The 20,009-nt window shown below is 44.2% G+C and overlaps 2 protein-coding genes across 2 annotated transcripts in view; one reads left to right on the forward strand and one right to left on the reverse strand.

Moving 5' to 3' along the window:
* The window catches only part of RAB35 (RAB35, member RAS oncogene family), a 14,455-nt gene extending 326 nt beyond the window's left edge, over positions 1-14,129 (forward strand). Inside the window, exons 2-6 of the mRNA XM_021412294.1 lie at positions 3,771-3,821; positions 4,560-4,683; positions 11,403-11,527; positions 11,627-11,751; positions 12,311-14,129. Of these exons, the coding sequence (XP_021267969.1) occupies positions 3,771-3,821; positions 4,560-4,683; positions 11,403-11,527; positions 11,627-11,751; positions 12,311-12,439 (554 nt within the window). The 3' untranslated portion in view covers positions 12,440-14,129. The remainder of the gene's footprint in view (positions 1-3,770; positions 3,822-4,559; positions 4,684-11,402; positions 11,528-11,626; positions 11,752-12,310) is intronic.
* BICDL1 (BICD family like cargo adaptor 1) overlaps positions 15,057-20,009 on the reverse strand; it is a 49,183-nt gene continuing 44,230 nt past the window's right edge. The window contains exon 11 of the mRNA XM_021413076.1: positions 15,057-20,008. Coding sequence (XP_021268751.1) covers positions 19,808-20,008 — 201 coding nt within the window. The 3' untranslated portion in view covers positions 15,057-19,807. The remainder of the gene's footprint in view (position 20,009) is intronic.

The raw sequence follows: 20,009 nt of genomic DNA on the forward strand, positions 1-20,009 counted from the left end.
GGGGGCGTTGGGGCCGTGCCACCAGTGTGGGGACGGCGGGCGCGGGCCTCCGCGGCGCCGTGTGGTGGGGCTGCGGGATGCTGCGGTGAGCAGCCTGGCCACAGCGAAGTGTGGGTGACATCGGCCGTGCCAGCATCGGCGTGTGGGGGCGCGGAGCGGTCCCTGCCGGGTTGGGAGGGAGTTCCCTCCTGAGGTGGCCGAGGTAGAGGCATCGGGGCTGCTGCTCCCGGCCCCGGGAGTGCTGCTTCCACTGCAGCAATCGCTGCTTTCTCTTCGTCATTAACTCTTCATTATTAACCAGATCGTCCCTTGGGACTGCCTGGAATCTCAGTTCTGGAGTTTCTTTAAATCCTCGATGAGCTTGTAGTGTTTCTAGTTCTAGTACCGTACACAAATACCTAGAAGAGCTACAGAGAAGGGGTCGTTACACGTTTTGGAAAATTAACCATTGAATGCTTCCACAGCACTTTCAGAAACTTCTGGAGGGCCGGTGGTGAGCTCAGGCTGTGCCCGGTGCTTTTGGCTGGGGACGTGGGGGTGGGAGATCCCACCCTTCATCCCATTCAGCACTGGTAACCCTCCAGCAGCTCCCAGTTACATTTCCATAAACTAGAGTAGATGGCATCCACCCTCTTCTTTTAATAGAGGTGTGGTCCATAAGGCAGCAGGTCCCAGCACGTAGCGTTGCTCGCTCTTGGCAGGTGTCACCTCCAGAAGCTTTTGCTGTATGTAAAAATATTTTATTCTATGCTAAACTGTGTCTGCAGGAAAGAAAAGGCTGTTTTTAAGAAAAGAATAGGAAAAAAGGTTGAGAGCTTCAGAACAGCTTAAAACCCTAGGCACTTCTGGGAGCCTGTAGATTATTAAAACCAAATGCTGCATTCTGAGTAAAGCAGTAACGCTGCTGCTTGCTGATGAGTTCCAAACTGTTCAGGCAAGATAAACAGGATGGTGAAAACTCTGAGGAAGGCTTCTCCTTGTCTTGAACAATTAGATGAAGTGTCTTAGCTGATTTGTACTGAGCAAAGTCCCTGCGCTGCATCCAGAGAGGAAAAAAAGAGTTGTGAGAATTGTCTGGTTGCCTGTGGTTCTCTGTTGCTGTAATTAAATCTCACTGTGTAGTCTGGATATTGATTTTCTTTTTTTTTTTTCTTGCTTACCACAACAGTAAGGCTTTGTCCCTGCTTCCACACGTTTGTCTGTTGGCCTTGTTTGTTGGTGTTTAGAAAGGCCTTGTAATAGGAAGTGGACAGATACTGAGAGAATGATAATGTTTCATCCACTTTCCTCTGTAAGCAAATTTGTCAAGGGTAGTAGGTTTGTGTGTTTGTAGAACAGGTCATCTTGAGAAGCTGCTGTTAATCTCAGTTGTTCCAAAGGTTTAAAAATAATACAGATGATCTGTGCTTTGCATGTGTTACTTCAATTCGTTTGTGCTTTTTTAATTCACTTCACCGTTCAGTAAGATAGGGGTTTTAGAAACCGATATGGCACAGAAATTTGCTTTTAATTTTGATTTTGCCAAGTCAGTAGGCCGTTCTTGTTTTGTTTCCTTTAACTGTCTCCAGCAAGCCAGGAGCCCTGTAATCCTTCTCTGTTCAGATCTTCAAATAACTCTGTGTAGGAAGCGGAGTATGAAGAAGAGTGTAGTTTCTCAGCGTTTGCAGCGTGCGGGTCAGAGGCAGCGTGTGTTCAGTGAGATCGCTGTCATCTGGAGCATATGGAACTTGCTGAGTTCGGGAGGCTTCTCTTCTCTGGAAGCCAGCTGAGTGCCGTGGATGAGGCTGAGTCTACGCGGCGGTGCATGGGCGGACGGAGCAGTGGTCATGTGCAGCCCATGCAGCTCTGCAGCGTAGCCCGGGGCTGGCCAGCTTCTGAACAAAGTGGTGTGGTCTGACGTGTCTGTGGGTTCCAGCATCTATTTTCTTTTTTTATTAAGCTGGAGGCCAAGACAGTTTGATCAGAAAGCAGGGTACTTGCTGAAGACTTTCATTTTCTTTTTCTTTCTTTTTTTGAGCTGACTGGAGCTTTGCATCTTCCTAAATAACCAGTGCATTGTCAAAGTTTGGGAACTGCTCTGCTGCCTTTTTTGAGCTCTGAGATGTATCTGCAATATATACGCACTATGCCTTTGTGAGTTTTTTGATTGCTTTTTTGTTGTGGTTTTTTTTTTTTCCCATTAATGAGAAATGAGTATGCCTTCTCTGAATGTGTGGCAACTTAAACTTTTTGCAAATGAGATCTGGTTTACTGGGATAATGCTGATGTTTCATGGATTTTGCTTTATTTTTTTTTTATTTTTATTTTTTTTGCATCTTCAGATGTGAACAGCCAAGAAGTATTCGTAGAAGCATAGAATGGTTTGGGTTGGAAGGGACCTTTAAGATCATCTAGTTCCAACCCCCCTGCTATAGGCAGGGACACCTCCCAGCCCCATCCAGCCTGGTCTTGAATGCTTCCAGGGAGGGGGAATCCACAGCCTTGCTGGGCAACCTGTTCCAGTATCTCACCACCTTTGAGTTCTATATGTGTGTGTGTGTGTGTGTGTATAATATATATACACATACGTACATATATATATATGTACATATATATATATATGTAGGTATGTATATATGTATATATATATGTAGGAGTTCTATATAGCCTTTACATATATCTTTAGAACGTTACTGTTAAGAAGAACTTTAAAGTTATACATCATCAAAATAATTAGCTTAAATAACTTGTACCTGAAAAGATTCGATAGATAATCACCCTGGTGAGCTTGAATTTCCTCTTCATGCTGTAGCAGGTTCTTCTGAGGGGGGGGTGGAGGGAGGTGGAAGGGACAGCAACAGAAGAGTAGTTATGCAGAGTTAATAACTTCGAGGCATTCTGATCCCCAGATTCCCTTGGCTATGTATGCAGGAATGAATTTCTTGGGATTCTTGTTTCTAGAATGGTGAGAAACATTTCCATGCAACAGGGTGTAATCAGGGTGCAAACAGTTGTTTAGGGAAAGCAGGGATGATGCTCAAAGCACGTTGGAAAATGTTTCATGGAACATTGTGGCAAAAGGTACAACTTGAGGAAGGTGTGTGTCCTTCCTGCTGGATGTAGAATGAGCCTTTTTTGGATGCTCCAAAGCAAACAGCTCCTCTGTTTGGCTCAGGTTTCAGTTAAACTGTGGCCACGATAACATAAGCTTTATAGTATCAAACCCTGGCCTGATTATCTAAGTAGTCCAAATTCCACTGCTGTTCAGCACAACACAGATGAATGGGAGGTAGGCAGCAATGTAAGCCTGATGTGCAAGTGGAATTCAACAGAGGAGTTTAGAGTAGTGTTCTGAGCACTTGTTAATTAGCAGGACATCCTCATTTTTGGACCTTTCCTGAGCAAATGTAAACCTGTGGATCATAAAATTGCTTTTGGTTGTTAGACTCTTGAGACCTCTTTGAACTGTGGTCTGCAATGCATTCTAAAATTCTGCTTTGAGCTTGCTGAGGTCTGGAGAAATGAGAGGACACAAAACCTGTAACAACCCTGTGCTAGCACAGGAAGGATACCATGTCTTGGTGTGACTGCAGTGTGCTGCTTAACACCTCCTCAAATCTTCAAGAACAGTTCTGAGGTGACTGCTGAAGGGGGATGGTGCTAAGGTATCTGCTGAGAAAAGCTTCTACTTAAAAAAAAAAATAAATACAGTGTGTGGTTAAAATGCTGTTATGTTACCTGGCATCCAAGATGACTGCATTGAAAGTTCCTGATGTCTTTATTTGTCATAGGTGTGGGCAAGAGCAGCTTGCTATTGCGTTTTGCAGATAACACGTTCTCAGGTGAGTATTTTGTTGACTTCGGTAAGTGAAATGGTCAAGGTCTGCTGCAGTGCTCCTGGTTGGCAAGGAGCTGTTGTGCTGCATGTGCATGCTGGTGCTGTACTGGGGATACGTTGTTTCTAGCTCTGCTTCTTTTGCTACATGCCTCTATAAGCCATCCTGTTTGATCTTCTCTTATCACTGGAAGTACCACTGTGTTTAAATACCGACACGGTTCCAGAAATAGCTTGGGTGTTTTAGCTTAATCAGTGCTCTGTGCAGGCTTCCCATTGGCCCTTTGGGATTTAGACTGATTGAATATTGTAGCTCAATCACTTACATATGTGACATAACTAATTTATTGGGAGGAAACTCTCGGAACAGACTGTATTAAAATAAGCAATTGCATTAGCATTTGAGGGAAAGCTTTGTCTCAGAATTTTTACACAAAGAATACTTGCATAGTTACTTAAGATATTTGAGTGCATACTCTTGACCACCAATAGAAGAACAATTTTTCAACAGTTAAAATTTTTTGGGATGGCATGGGAGATGTGGTTTTATGGCTAGAAGAAAATCTGTTAGCTGTGGATAAAAACATCCAGATCAGCATAACCTGAGAGGGCATTTTAAAAGATGAGCACGTGGGGGACAAGTTGTCCTCCTGCCCAGTCTGAGAGCTGCTGCCAAATAGGGGTCAGAAGCGCGTTTTGAGAGACACAAAATGAAGGAGACTTAGATTCTCACTTATCATTTCAGGCAGCTACATTACCACAATTGGAGTGGATTTTAAAATCCGGACAGTTGAGATCAATGGAGAGAAAGTGAAGCTACAGATCTGGGACACGGCTGGACAGGAGCGCTTCCGAACTATTACGTCAACGTGAGTATAATTGTGACTTGCAGCTTTGTGCATGGAACTTGTAGTGGAGGTGTTTTAATGTTGCAGTTGATTAGCTAATGATAGCTTTGCTGTCTGTCTAGTGGGACTTCTCTCAGCTGGTTTAGAGCAGATAGGGTGGTGTTACTCTGGGTAAGTTTAAAACTGAGATTTCAAATTTCTTCAGCATTCTGTGCGTTTCCATGATGGCTTTGTCTTACTCCTCTACATCTACTTTTCAAAGCAGAGTTATTTCACTGTTTTGCATATAGTAGAAAACTTATCTTGAAAGCCTGCCCAGGAAGATCATCCTCTGGTTGAACGTGCTGCAGAAATGTGGGTACAAATCCTCTGTGTTGTATAACTGAGCAGCTTTGAGGACTAAGAATGGGGTATCGTTCTTTTAGAACAAATGCATTTTAGAGGCTATCTTTGTGTCGAGTTCTGTGGAAGCAGACACCCACACGAAGTTAACCTTTTCCTTGGTTTGGGTTCAGTTTCATGCTCATTGTCCTTTTGAACAGCGTGTGCATAGCTTTTCCTGTTCCTGAAGAAACCACACCCAGAGCTGCGGCGGTGGGAACTAAGAATAAAATGTGTTTGTAAACTGATTGCAGTAAACGTTGGACTGCTAGTGCCTGGCTGAGGGGAGTAGGAAGAAATGTACTTGAAAGTGGAACTTTTGTTTCCTTTGAGTATTAAAAAAAGTGTACATATATTCTTGAAAAACTCAGGTATTTCACTTCGTCTTTCGTGTCTGACTTCATTTTTTGGCTGCGTGTTGAGAGGAGGATGGTTTTCAGCTGAAGAATTGATTAAATTACTCAGACATAAAAACAGTGGGATTCCTTACATCTATTATGCCTGAACAGCTAGAAATGGCAAAATTGGGACGTGTGTTCCCCGCCCCTTTCCTCTGCACTTCTGTACAGATACACTACTGGATTACTTCCATTGTTTCCTAAATGTTTAGCTTGAAAAAACTCTGTTACCTCTTGTAGGGTTCCTGTGCGTGACATCACTTCTTGTTTCAGCGCCGCAGCCGGCTTGGGGCAGGAAGCAGCGAGGGGAGGGCAGCAAAGTGCTACTGCAGCTCCTATCAGCTGTGCACGTGGGGCAGGCCGTGCTCCAATTAGCGCTGAGTCAGCAGCGGGCCTTCCTGTTTTCAGATTCCCTGACACAATTCGGAGCTGTGTTAATGAGTGTTGGTTCATGGGGCTGGGGGGCTGATGCCAGCTAGTTTAAAAAGCCGTGGTATCTGGCACTGAATGGGGAATACCAGGAAAAGAGGCTTCCTTTTGTGAGCAGGAATAGCCGCAGGTCAGACTTTGCCTGGTGTTTTATGGAATTTTTTTCTTCAGTTGCAGTAGAAAATGGACAGGCTAAAGTGATTGGAGGCACTTGTGCCACGTCTTGTTTGAACTCAGTTCTTCCTCTATTTTGCATAGCTTTTTACCAGAGCAAGTACAAATCATGCTCTTGGGGAAGTGAAGGCCGCAGCTTTCCTGCCCTAGTGCTGGTGAAGCAGCTCTAGAATCTTGCATGGCCAGGAAGAAAGATTTGAACTTTGTGCAACTGTAAGCAAAGGAGTTCCTCTGTCCAAGTGCATTTATGCTGTTGAGGAAAGCACTTTGACAATGCTGATTACATTGTCATGAGGGCTTCTCTTGCTGCTGGGTGGGCTGCTGTGACTGTGTAGCATTCCCTGGTATTTTTCCAGAGGCCCTCTTGACCTAAATGTATCACCTGTGAAAACAGTACATAACAAGATTCTGATCTTGGAAAGGGTTTTCTCTCTCTCTCCCTTTATTGGCAAAGTAATACAGTAACTGATTTGCTAAGGCCAAACTGAGCCTCAAGCAAATAGAGTTATGATGTTAGTATTTATGAAAGGGCTTGGCTGACCGCATCTCGGGTGGGGTGCAGGCACTCAACCAAGTGATGTAGAGTCTTTGTTACAATACTGTTTAGATTGAGGTTAAGAATATAAAATGTGTTCCTTCAGTGTTACTGGAGGCTGGAAGTGGTTCACAGTTAAAGGTAGAGATTGGTGTTGAGCCAGGAGGCAAGCAAGGCAGAAATTAGAGACCACCTCGTAATAGTAGTAATAAGTTGTAAGAGCTGCAGTGTAGACCTAGGATTGCAAAGTGACTGAGGTAGTAGAAAGTTGATAGTAAAAAGTTGGGAAACATTCTTATATTGTTTAGATTGTACTTGACTGCAGGTACAGAAACTGAAGAACAGAGAAAAAGTGTTAAGGGATAGAAATAATATAGAAATAGATTGAGAGTATACTGCAGAAATGGAGGAAAATCAAATCAGAATTTCAAACTGAAAATTATAAAAGACAGCCACTATTTTTACTGCTTATTATGTGTGAAAGAACGGGGATAGCTGCTATGTAGTGGAAGGAGAGGACTAGTTGCATGGATTTGGCTGGTGTGGAACTTCATCCAAGATGCTGGATTAAACCAGTGACTTATCTTTCCAGTTGGTTAGCTATAGTTATTTACTTGTTTATTTGCCTTCACGAAACTAGTTACTAGATCTCCAGATGTTAATCTTTGGAAGCATTTACTGGAGGAAATTTTGAGAGGTTTCTTACTGGTATCTTGAGGTAGAGAATGCACCAGTGGGTGTCAAGATTCTCTGTTATCTTTAGAAAGGTGATCTTTGAGGACTTCAGAGGGGAGTGCAGATGGCTGAAGGATGTTTTCAGTTTGATTAACTGGTTCTAAAAGTGTTCTGACTTATGTCAGCTGTGTTAGTAGGTAATGTCTTTAAGGCTGCTTGTTTTAAAAAGCTGCTTGGGTACTTTGGTGCTTATTTCAACTTAAATGCTATCATCCTTAATCATTTTCCACACCAAAGCTATATTTAAAGCCCCTAGATCTAGGTAGGTTTTCCAACTGCATGGAAAATAGTTGTGTAATACCAAGCATCCAACTGCATAGACATGTGGAAATAGCTTAGGTCTTTCATCAAAATGGAATAATTTCTTGGGCACTCTAAAAATGAATAACTCTTCTATAACTTTTTATTTGCTGTATTTTGTTAACATATTTGTCACTGGGAATAGTAGCAGGTACTGACTCTTGCTGGGTATGTGGCAGAGTGCAGCTGCCTTACAGAGGAAAGCTAGCATCAGTCATTTAGTCCTTCAACAGGACTCTGAAATTGAGAGCTTCATTTCTCTTCTGCTCTCATTCTTACAGTATCCATCTTCCATGGGATGTGGATGGGAAGAAGCTAAGGCATTCTTTCTCTAGTGCCAAAGCCTAAACTACCTCTTGGTTGCCAAAAGCACAAAACCTACACGTACTTATCCTTGAATGCCACAAGCCCCATCTGTTCTCTACTTGCCAAAGCCTACAACTTCTTATGAAAGCAGTTCTGCATTGCATCATTCTGAAGTCTGAAGTATGGAGTAGGATAAACCAGATTTTGTCTTTTTCAGTGCTGTCTTGCTCTTGGGTTTGGAGCATCTTTGCTGTACTTGTTAAGCCTAAAATGTTATCTAGGACACAAGACTGTATCTAACAAACGAGAGAAAATAGCATGGCTATCTTTTTTTTTTTTTTTAAGTGTGTATTTTAAGGCTTAGGAGTTAGAGAATGAAAGGTAGTCATAGTCTTATCTCTTGAGCTGCTAAAAGGTAATGTCAGCCAATGGAGAAAATGACATTTTAGTGTAAATGAGGGGTTGGCAACCTTTTTAGAAGGATGCGCCAGACAAATCTCTTTTCCAAAAATAGAAGCAATGTATGCTGATAGGAACTCAGCAGGAGTCAGGGGTTGCTGTCTTGCAGGAAGGAAGATATTTCTGATGAGGTGGCTGGTGATATTAGAGCTTTGTGGCAGGAGATCCCAGCTCCTGCAGAGCTTTGAATGTCATAGTGGTCTGTGCTTCGTAGCCCAGCCCACAGCTCTCGTCTCTAGAAGCAAATGACTGTATGCTGACAGCGTGTCAGGAGGGGGACCTATATGTGCAGGGTGCATGTTATCCTACTCCCCAACACCATATGCTTTTGCTTAGAAGAAAACGTGGATGCGTGGGCAAGGTAGGAGCTGCGGGATGCTCGCTCCATTGGGTCTCTGGTCTGGATGACGGGGATACAAGGCATGGTTTTGTGGTGTGCCCGGCAGAATGAAGCAGCTCTGCGTAGGTGTAACTGAACCATTGCTTTTTCTCTAAAGGCTGAGTGTTGTCTTTGTGAACATGATGCTCAGCGCTTGAGAGGAAGTGGCAGGCTGGCCTAAGAGGTGCTGAATTAAAAGACTATGAAGGGATAGGGGCGAGTTTGAAGTTCATATGTAGTGAAATCTAGTGTTTCGATAGGATCAAGAGTCTTTCCCTTTCTGATGCTATCACATAAAACAGTACTGTGAGGAGAAGGTTGTGCAGTGTGTGGATTCAGACTGTGGGATACTTTTTCCCCTAAAGGGTATAAACCTGTTATAACTAAGTAAAGCACAGGTGCAGTGCTGTAACAAGTTTTCAACTGTTAAAGAATCATAGAATTAGCTAGGTTGGAAAAGACCTACAAGATCATCCAGTCCAACCATCCACTTACCACCAATAACCCCACTGAACCATGTATCTCAACTCTATATCTAAATGGATATCGAAAAGGAACCGATTGAGAATGGATCAGAATATGTGACAGTCCAGGGTCTCTTTCTTATTGGCTGTAAATAATTCTGACCTGAGTTCTTGCCAAGGAACGTGGATGTGCAGACATAGATTTCTGGTAAAGCATAGCATGGGAGGAGTATTTGGCTGTCTTCTGAAAGCACCCTGGTGAGCAAGAGCAGTGGGTTCTCCTACTCCTGTAGAGTGTGCATCTCATCACAGAGAAGTGTTGATGTGCCATGGCTATCACTGCAAAGACATTAGGAGATGAAAAGAACTGGGAGGTGGGGGGGGGGAGTGCACTGTGTATGTGGTACATGCCTGTCTTTGTCAAGTCTTTGATGTTTTACAAAAGCTGGTGGGGTGGCCTCACCATCCATTCTTTAACAGAAGGCAAAGGTGAGGAAGAGGCAGTGGCTTACTCAAGTGTGTCAGTAGCAGAAGTGAGACAACACTGAAGTCTTCTAAAAGGTAGCACATTTGGATTAGATTAAACAGTTTGGAATTTTAAAACTATATTTGCTGAGTTGAAAGAAATTATCAGGACCAGAGTGGTCACAGTATGCATCTAAAATGCAGCAGAAGGGCGACTGCTGCAGTAAGTGCTTGTGGTATAATAACTAGCCCTAGAAATGCTGTCACAATTTAAGGGAAGTTCCTCAGTCTTGGTATGCACTTGTTGTATTAAAGATCTTAATATTGATCATAAGAAAGAAGATGAACGAGGAAGGAATAAAGCTACTTGAAATACGAAAACTGGATACTGATGAAGATCTTGCTGTCAGCTGTTTCAATTACTTTTTTTTTGGTCAAAGCTGCCGAATTTGCAGTAAAGAAAATACCTGGTATTCCTGGGAATGTGGCTGAAAACTGAGGAGGTGCAGCTTGCTTTATATAGATTGTTGTGGTGCACATGCTGCCTGCCTTCAGTAGCTTTGTGAAGGTGGCAACATTGGAACTTGAATTTGGCTTTTTTTCTTGTGTATCATTGTTACTTATTTCTTAAAGGTGCTGATTGCCCAAGACTAATAGGAATAAACTGAAGCAAAGCTTATTTTTAATGGCTGGAGGTAGCAGAATGCACTGAATGCGCATATGGAGTAGATCTGTTGAGTAGGAAGGTGCAACTGGAGCACAGTTGTTCAACAGGACAGAAATTTTTGTGAGCTCAAGAGAACTGCGACTGGGTGTTGAGTATATTTGGAGATTTTAATCTGGAAGTAATCTTTCATAGATAACAAAATTACTGCAGAGAGTTGATGTGGCCCATGGAGTGCTAAGGCTCACAACACAACCAGTGCTGGGGGCATGCTGGGTGCACTGCTGCCTTTTGCTCACATTGCCAGAAGACACTACTCATCTTTAGGGTTTTGGCAGCATGAACAAGGGAGTCAGCAACAGACTTTGGGCTTTGAAATCTTCTAGCATGGATTAAATGAGCAGGGAACTCTAGATCCAGAGGAACAACTTGTGACTTAGCTGTTATAGAGGAATTAAATGACTCCCATTGGAAAGGAAATTGCTTGCCATTGTGAATCCCATCTACAAGAACGGCGTAAGGAGGATCAGAGGAACTATAGGCATGTCAGCTTGACCGTGGTGCCAGGGAAGGTTATGGAGCAGATCATCTTGAGGGAGATGACACGGTATGTGTGGGACAACCAGGGGATCAGGCCCAGCCAGCATGGGTTCATGAAAGGCAGGTCCTGCTTGACCAACCTGATCTTCTTCTATGATCAAGTGACCCACCTGTTGGATGAGGGAAATGCTGCTGACGTAGTGTGCCCTAGACTTCAGCAAAGCCTTTGATGCCATCTCCCACAGAATTCTCCTAGAAAAGCTGGCAGCATGTGGCTTGGACAGATACACTCTTTGCTGGGTAAATATTGGTGATAGGTGGACGGTTGGACTGGATGATCTTAGAGGTCTTTTTCAACTTTGGTGATTCCATGATTCTATGAAATAGGGATATTTGATTGCCTTAACGTGGGGATTTGTTACGAATCTTGTCAAAGAAAAGCGCAAGAGGAAGAGCTGAGAAGGTGATACATAACTTGAGTTAACATTTCTTGTCTTTTCCTGTTCTGTAGGTATTACAGAGGAACACATGGAGTCATTGTTGTCTATGATGTAACCAGTGCAGAATCTTTTGTGAATGTAAAACGGTGGTTGCATGAAATTAATCAGAATTGTGATGATGTCTGCCGGATACTAGGTAAGTTACTGATCAGAGATTTAAAGCGTCTTGTTTAGTGGGCTGGCCTGCCAAAGTACTGTGCTGACTTTTTTCTTCTTTTTTTTTTTTTTTTTTTAGTGGGGAATAAGAATGATGACCCAGAGCGAAAAGTAGTAGAAACAGAAGATGCCTATAAATTTGCTGGGCAGATGGAGATCCAATTGTTTGAGACCAGCGCCAAAGAAAATATTAATGTGGAAGAGGTAATATAATATGCAGAGCAGAGTATGGGAAAAAAAAGCCAAAAACTACTTGGAGGTGCTGGTTTGGGAAAAAGAAAGGATTACATTATTTCCGTTGAGGAAGAAAGATAAAATGCTTCACTCAAATTGCATGTGAGTAGGTAGCATGACAAGAGACATCTGAGTGCGTTTGGAAGAGGTTGAGAAGTGAAATGAAGACGTCACTGCGTTGTTACTAGCTTTACAGAGCTAACATACTAGGCATGTTCTCAGGAAAGATGCCTCACTGGGGAGGGTACTTATGGAAGGTAGAACTGCTCAATCTTTACTCCAGGCTTCAGTTGCCAAACTGACCTGTTCTTATTTAGTGGTTTGGGAAAGGGGATAGAAACATGACTAATGTAGCTTGGAAGTGACTCTGGAGGATACCAGCTATGAGCTTGGCCTGTACTGGTAGGTTGGGGAAGATCTCCGAACCATTACTGAAAAATTTAAGGGTGGACACTTTTTTTCTTAAAGCAACTCCCTGCTGACTAGCCTTAATTCTTAGGTTGTCTGATCTTACTTGTTTCTCTTGCAGATGTTTAATTGCATTACAGAGCTAGTTCTGCGAGCGAAGAAAGAAAACTTAGCAAAGCAGCAACAGCAGCAACAGAATGATGTGGTGAAGCTAACGAAGAACAGTAAAAGGAAGAAGCGGTGCTGCTAATGCCCTTTCCCTGCTGCAGAGACTCTGCTCTGACAGATCAGCCCTTCCAGCTAGACTCGGGCAATTCCACTGGGGCAGGCTTTGGGAGGACTTTCTCAGTTTTGTGCCGTTATTTAAAGATTATTTTTTTTCCTCCATGTTTTCTATCAAGAGGCGCTGGCACCTTACCACTTCAGTGCCAAGAAGGTATCGGATGGAATCTTGCCCCTCTCTCCTCCCCTGCTCATTCCAGTGCGCCTTGTAGACAAGAAAGGACGTTGCCTACCAAGTGGACTAATTAACCCAAGAGTTTGTATATAATGTATATTGCTTTAACCAGCCTCGCCTCCCTGTTGTTGCTTTGGCTTATGCCTTCTTAATGTCAACCAATCATGGACTGCAGAGTTCACCTTTTTAATGAAATAGTACAAAGTTCTTAATTCAAGTTGGCCTCAGGCTGGCAGCAACTGCTTCCTGGGGCCTCTGGCTTCACTTCTGTTGGGCTCCAGGCTGGCAACTGGTGCCCCTGGAGCCTATGGCTTCACTTAGAGTTCCAGGCTTTTACTTGGGGCTCATGCTTTCTTTTTCTAGGTACCGGGATTGCAGGTGTTGTTGCTGAAGCCTGGGGTTTCACTTCTCAAGCCCCTGGGCTGGCAGCTGGTGCTGCTTCTGGGGCCTTGAATTTCAGTTTGCCATGATCCAGGTTTGTGGCTGTGTCCTTGGGTTTCATCTTCTTGTGCTGCAGCCCGGCTGTACCCATGCTCTCCTTCCGTTAGTATCAAGATACTGAAAAACAAACCAGCCCGCAGAAGTGGGATTTATTTGGATAAAACATTTTTTTTAAGGGCGAAATTAATCTCCTTTGACCTCTGCTTCTGGTTCTGCCATGGTCCTAAGTAAGGGTCCATTTCTTTTGAGAACAAAAATTGTGTGATTCTGCCAAAAAAAAAAAACCCAAAACCAACAATATCCCTTTCTCCTCATTGTCCTGTCAACAAATAGAAGAGCTGAACATGAATGTGAATTTTGGTGGCAAAGCTGTGTTTTTCAGTGAGAAAAGGTATGGAAATAAATCTAGCCGTTCTGGATTGATGTCTGAAAATGAAAGCTGCTGCAGGATCGTTCCCAGGACTCTTCTGTTAGAAAGGAGGACTGCTCTTTAATGTAAGGAAATGGAAAACTTGCTTGGAGGATCACCCTTGGAGACAAACTGGTCTTGCTGTGCCCAGCAATGTTTTCCTTGCCCATGTTGGCTTTTCTGGGAAAACAAGGGCTCAGTCTGTTGCCCTGGATAGATATAGTTAAAGGTGGAGAGATTGTTTGTGTAACTGAAGTATTAGATTTCTGGGCTGAATGTACGTGCTCAGCACCTGAATAATTGCCTAAATAGTAATAATTAAGAATTTTCTTTAAGATGACGAAAAGGCGTGGAAGATATGATTTCCTTTAAGACCTTGAAGGTGGACTTACTCAATTTGTCAGTGAGCCCAATGGAGTTGGTGGCCTTGGTTGGGTAGGATGTGATTCACCAATGTCCATGAGCTCTGAATCAGCCCTCCTCTCTCCCTTCCTCCCCCTTTCCCCAGGAGAGGCTAAAATTTAGTCACTTATTTTGCCTGTATTTTTTTTTTTTTTTTAAGATTTTATGGGTTGTGGTAAGAGCCCTAATCATACAATCACATCACGATCAATCACTTTGGAGACTTTTTTTAAAAAAAAATGCAAACAATGAATGTGTAAACACATTTTTAATCGGTTCAGGTGCTGGGAGTACATGTCCAGCTGCCTTCACCCATCTGTTTTCTTCACATATCTTGTATTGGTAACCCAAGAAAAAGAATGAGTTGGGATGACGTTGCTAGTGTGAGCTCTGATAATGGTAAGACTGAAGTGGCTATGGAAAGGGGCAGCTTAAGTTGCACCAGGTGTCCACTCTGTATGCTTTCTCGTGTTGAATGTGGTGTATGCACAAGGAAGGAGCTCTGTCAGTCCTCAAAGCCTTCCTGTTGAAATGAAGCTGTCCTGTGACAGTTACCACTTTCAAACTAGAGGGTCCAGCTGCGTTTCTTTTGGGCCCTTGTGGTGGCGAGCGTGCAGATCTAGGAAGGAGCAACTTCATACAGGCTGAAGTAAAGAAATGTCTGAAATGACTGGAACTGATGCAATAAAATGAGGAAATGGTGCACCCAAACCTGGAGTGTTCTCTTATGTGGAAAGATGGGTTCTCTTTGAGTCCAGGTCTTTGTGGCCACAACTTGAACTCTGCCAATCCAGGTGTCCAACTTCCTGGCTTGAAGTGGTTTTTTTTTTCCTAATACTGGCTGTAGAGGAGCGGTTCTATCTGCTCTTGCCACTGACCGTTCAATTGGAAGGGGTGGGGACTGCATCTCTAGTGGTGTGCTGATGTGAAGTTTCCTAAATGTTGAGCAATGGAATGTCTAACTGGTTTGCTAGGATTATTTCTGTAATGAAAGTTTCTAATTATGCTTTTTAAATAATTTTAAAAAACTAAAAATAAAGGTTACAAGCTGCCAAATCTTTTTGAGGCTTTGTTTCCTCTGCTGTCCATCTTCTGGAGGTGGAGGGTGGCAAGCCAGGGCTGAGCCCTTCTGCTGGATGTGTGTGGGGGGGTTCTTTCTGGGAAGGGGGTATTGGGAAAACAACAATTAATGCTTTCAAATCTTTCCTTGATACCCTTGATTTAAATGTGAATGAGAGAGTAGGTTGTAACTGGTTAACTTATTTCTGCATGAAAGTGAGATGCTAATGATTTTGCTAAAGTCTTTTTCTGTTCTTTAAAAAGCGATGAGAAAACTTGGGACGTGTTTCATCAGAGGCAGCATTGGTCAGAACCCAAGCTGAGTATAAAGCATCTGGAGTCTTCTCACTTTCATAGGGGTTCCTGAACCTATGTGTGCCTGTCTAGGAGCTGTACAGCCAGCACTGCGCCTGTTGCCAGTTTACACAAGTAGGCTATTGGAGGCAGGTCCTTGCTCCCAGAGAAATGTTAGGGAAACACCACCAAGCGTTATGGAAGGATGCCTTTTCTCCTGCCTGCCTTGCTCTGCTATGACTGTTGATGGGACAATTTTAAGGACATGCAGTTGGCCTGAACCGCGACTGGGGTGAGTTGGATGTGTCTCGTTCACTTGAGGTTTATCTAAACTTGTTAAAGTTTGAATACCCCTCCATGTAAAGGTCCCTAAAGGATACAGATGGCTGGATGGTGGAGGAGACTTGAAATTGCCTATTTTCCTGTGCAGCAGCAGGTGTAAATGCTTCAAATATTCTTTCTCTAGGCCCGTTCTCCGCAGAACACATGCAAGTGCTTTCTGGGTTAATTTCTTGGGATGATGAGGTACTAAAGATGCTGCTAGGTGCTAAGATGCTTCTTCAAGAGGTGAGTTTGTTCTGCAGGATAAGCAGAGACTCGAGAGCTGAGACAGTATATAAATGATCTGTTTTATTCTGAAGAGAACTATTTACAAAAGAAGAGCTTTTTTTTTTTTTTACTAAAAATATGCCTTTATAGATTTTTATAATATGTATCTTATAAAAACCATACATTTATTTACATTACTGCTACGTACAAAAATTACAGCACTGTGGTTTATGTACATATCTATAGATACATTCTTTCTGCTTGTCCCTGCTGTGTGCTTTTCCCTTTCAATCTAAGGGAATGTTACTGCAGCACCCAGACGCTTCCTTTCTTGGCTTTTGGTTAAAACAATCTTGCTTTTTATAGCCGAGTGGGGAGTGGAGAGTTTGCCTGCTGCAGAGGCATATCTGGAATTTACCATTCTAAGTAGGACAAGTGCATACAGCTATCGAGTCCTTGTGCATGCAGCACTGCCTCTAACCTCACTTCTTGCTGCTCTGTGCAAAATCATTCTGTTGTCATTAATTGATTTAGCGTTCATCTTGATGGCAAGTTGCTGATCTAAGTTTGTATTAACATAAAGTGCTAGTGACTTGCCTTCCGTTTACATTTACTTGTTCCTTGTTTACTGTTGCTTCCCTTGCCGAGTTTACTAAAGGGATTCATCCCTTTTCCCTTACGCTAGCGCAGGAAATATTTGCCCAGTCACCTGTTGCTTAACTGTGGGAAAGCTCTTTGTACCCTTAATCTCAGCAGGCGTCTTCTCCATGTGCAAAACTTGACCAGTGACTGTGCAGCACCTCTGGATTATTTACCATCATCTCAGAAGGGTGAGTGTTGTATTTAGCGCTGCTGATCCCACTTGCTAAGTCAACTTTGGGATCCTGAGTGCCTGCTGGATTAATGCACTTCCTCGGTTCCATCCGCTGGAGCTGATGCTTTCTTTATGCCATGTGTGTCCTAGAACATAAAATATCACAAGTGGAGTGACTTCTAACCCAGCCCTGCAAGGACAGTTCCAGGTTCCTGGCCACTACGGAAGGGGATGAGTGCTTCAATGACAGTTCAAGGTGAAATAGTTAGGAGCTTCTTAAAACACAACATGACATACAAGAATGTGAAGGACTGCACTGATTAAGTTTTCCAAAAAACAAAACAAAGCTTAGCTGCTATGTTAAGGCAGTTTCTGTTCCTATTGAGTAGCAGCTCAGCACAAGGAGGTCTCCTTTGGTCTGTTGTCCAGTTCGTTAAACCCAATTCTCTTGTATTTCTGGGTTTAGTAGTGCAACTAAGTCTTTAGGATTAAGGGGTTAGTTTGAAGAAACCATACCCAACTGGCACCTTGGAACGCGCTGACTTTCCTTTCGCAGTCTCTTCCATCACTGCTATTAAATAAATAAAATTGCAATGGGATTAAGGTAGGTTTCTCCTTAAATGCAGAGATGTGCTGTGCATTTCAATTGCCTACCCCTGCAGCCAAATGAGTCACTTTCCTCTCGGTAAATGTGTAGCAGAAGGCACCTTTCTTCGTCTCATTACTGCATCTTCATTGGAGAGCTGCAGGCCCTAGCCTTAGGATTGCATACAGACAGACAGACAGACATCTTCAAGGGGGGAGGGTCCCACTCAGCTGCTCAGCAGAGAGCTGCTGGGGCCCAGGAGATGATTGCTGACAGCAGAATCAAGAGCTGTGAGGACCAAGATGTTCACACGACTCCCAGAAATACGCAGTGTCATTTTCCAAGGATCGCAGTGCACGGCAACTGTTCACAGGCATCGCTGGCATCCACCCATCCACGCCTAATTCTGCAGGTATCAGAGCTTCTTAACACATATGGGCACGAGTGAGTCCTGACAGCTGGAGATGCTGAGCACGTGCCTCATGTCTCTGTCCTATGAGGAGTCACAACATGGGCACGATGGGAGGATGAGGGTTTTCTGTCCTGAGAGCACCCTTGGCACTGCACTGAGTCCCTCCCCTTCACTTGCACAAGTGGATACAAGCGGGCGCTCAGCAGGAGCAGAGGTTTAGTTTCCTTTCCTGCTGATGAGGCTCTGGGCTTCCTTCCCTATTAGCATCAAACGACTTTGGCGGTGCTTTAATTATTTCCTGGGTAGTGCCTGGAATCCAGGTTTCATTGCTTTCAGGTAAATGGGTTTTACCACTCATCATTCTCAATCCTGAAGAGCGCTCTGCTCTTTGCAGAGCTGCCTTGGTGGTTACTGACTTCGTACCAGCGTGGCAGCCTCGTGCTAATACGGAAATGGGGGAATGCTCAAATCTTTGTAGCCAGAAAGGGTATTTCTACTGAGGTATTATATATGCTCTATGCAATAAATAAATAAATTTCAAAACAACCCACCAGCCTCTTACCTGCTTCTTAGGAGGAGGTGTCGGATAGCTAGTTCTAGCGGAAAGCCTGTGACTGTAAATACAGAGCAGGGATTGGCAGCCCCCTTAGGAAGGTGTTTTAGCACCTATGCTGAGCAGGGCAGAGCTGAACGCGTTCCTAGCTCCATCTCCTGTGGGATAGCGTAGGTGGTAGCCTCCTCGAAGCAGCAGGGAAACAAATCAGGGTCTGTGAGCTGGGAGAGCATGTGAAAATCTCATGATGGGTGGCAGGACAGCGCTGAGCTCGGCCTGGCTGCCTCGCTGTCTCATGAAGGTAGACTCTATTAAAGGGAAGAGCTCTAAGGTGCCCATCCGGTGCATAGGGGAATGTATTGCAGGATTTCCAGCACCACTGTGTGCATACACCAAAAATGCTGTTTTCCTTCTTGTCGGTCAAGTCTTGGTTACAGCAAAGCAGGCTTTGATCACCTTGGCTTAAAAGGAGATCTGGCTGCCTGCGTGCTGAGGGGCTGAGTGGGAAATGACCCATGGGCAGAACAAACACTCATCATTTCCATCAGGCCAAAGCTAATGGTACCATGTGGGACAAAGCTCAGCAGGCACCCTAATTGCCTGGGGCTTTAGCAAAGGTAGGTGCCTGTGTGTTTTCTAAGGATCCAATCTGCCAACCCAGCATTGATAGGTCTTTGATTTCATTAGAAACAGGATCTCAATGAGTTGTTAGCGGGTTTTTTGGGGGGGTGGGAAGCTATCCTGTTACAATAACAGGTTTCTTACTCGGTCTGGGAGGGGTACATGGCTTTGGGGGAAAGGTGTGTGACGTGCTGAAATTCCACATCTGCCTTTGACCTTTGGAGGGCCCCAGGACTGAACATCCACAACGTTATTCAGTTTCTAATCGGTTGTAGATGCTCAGTGGTGGTGGGGAGAAGTCCTTAATGTTTCTGTACAACTACAGGCTCTGCAACTCTTCTCTGTAACGGACTGAAGAAGACACAGACTTACAACTGCCCTGACCTGCACGGAGCCTGGGTTCCTGGTGAGGGGTGAGCAGCTCCGCAAGCCACGGGCACGGACAGAGCCCAGGCAGGATGTGCAGTGAGGGTTCATCTTCTCAGAACGTGGCAGTGCTGCAGCCAGAGCAGCTCTGCTCCCAGTGGGGTGGATGAAGGACATCAGTTGTCAGGCCTGGAGGGCTGTGCGAGGGACTCCGCTCTTCTCTTGCATAGGGCTCTCTTCTTCCCCCTGCACTCGCTGTGATGGCAGTTCCCAATCCCCTGTGCTGCTTTGTCTTGGGGCTGCTTATTTCCTTCTCCAGCATCAGAATGCTTTTAAGACAATCAGATTCTTCTTCACAGCAGAAACGAAACTGCGTCAAAGCGCCTACAATACACCCTGAAGTTCATTGCTTCACTTGAAGAATAAGAAAAGTTGCTTTCCATCAGTAGCACGTTGTCAATTTGCAAATTTCCGATTTATGTAAACATTTGGTTCAGACCAGGTGCGGCGTTAATAGTGCAGAGTCTCAAGGTTAACTCCTTTGCCCCTTCTTATTCCTGGTGGATCAGCGTTGGGTCCATCAGCAAGCTGGGCAGCTGCCCCCCTCCCCATCTCGAAGCAAGAATGGTTGGAGAGGTTTCTCTTTTTTTTCAAGTTAATTTTTCTTGAAAAAGGAAAAGAGACGGTTCCCTTCTGCCCCGCCGGGCTCGTCCCCCTGCGGCTCCGGCCTGAGCACGGGGGAGGGTCTGGCACTCTGCTTCGCGACGTAGCCACTGGAGAAGGAATAAGCAAGCTGGCTCCATTCCTTCGGGTGTTTGTCCATCAGCTGCTGGTCAATGACCCTGTGCATGTCATCC

Source organism: Numida meleagris, chromosome 14, assembly GCF_002078875.1.
Source record: "Numida meleagris isolate 19003 breed g44 Domestic line chromosome 14, NumMel1.0, whole genome shotgun sequence".
NCBI classification, from domain to species: domain Eukaryota; kingdom Metazoa; phylum Chordata; class Aves; order Galliformes; family Numididae; genus Numida; species Numida meleagris.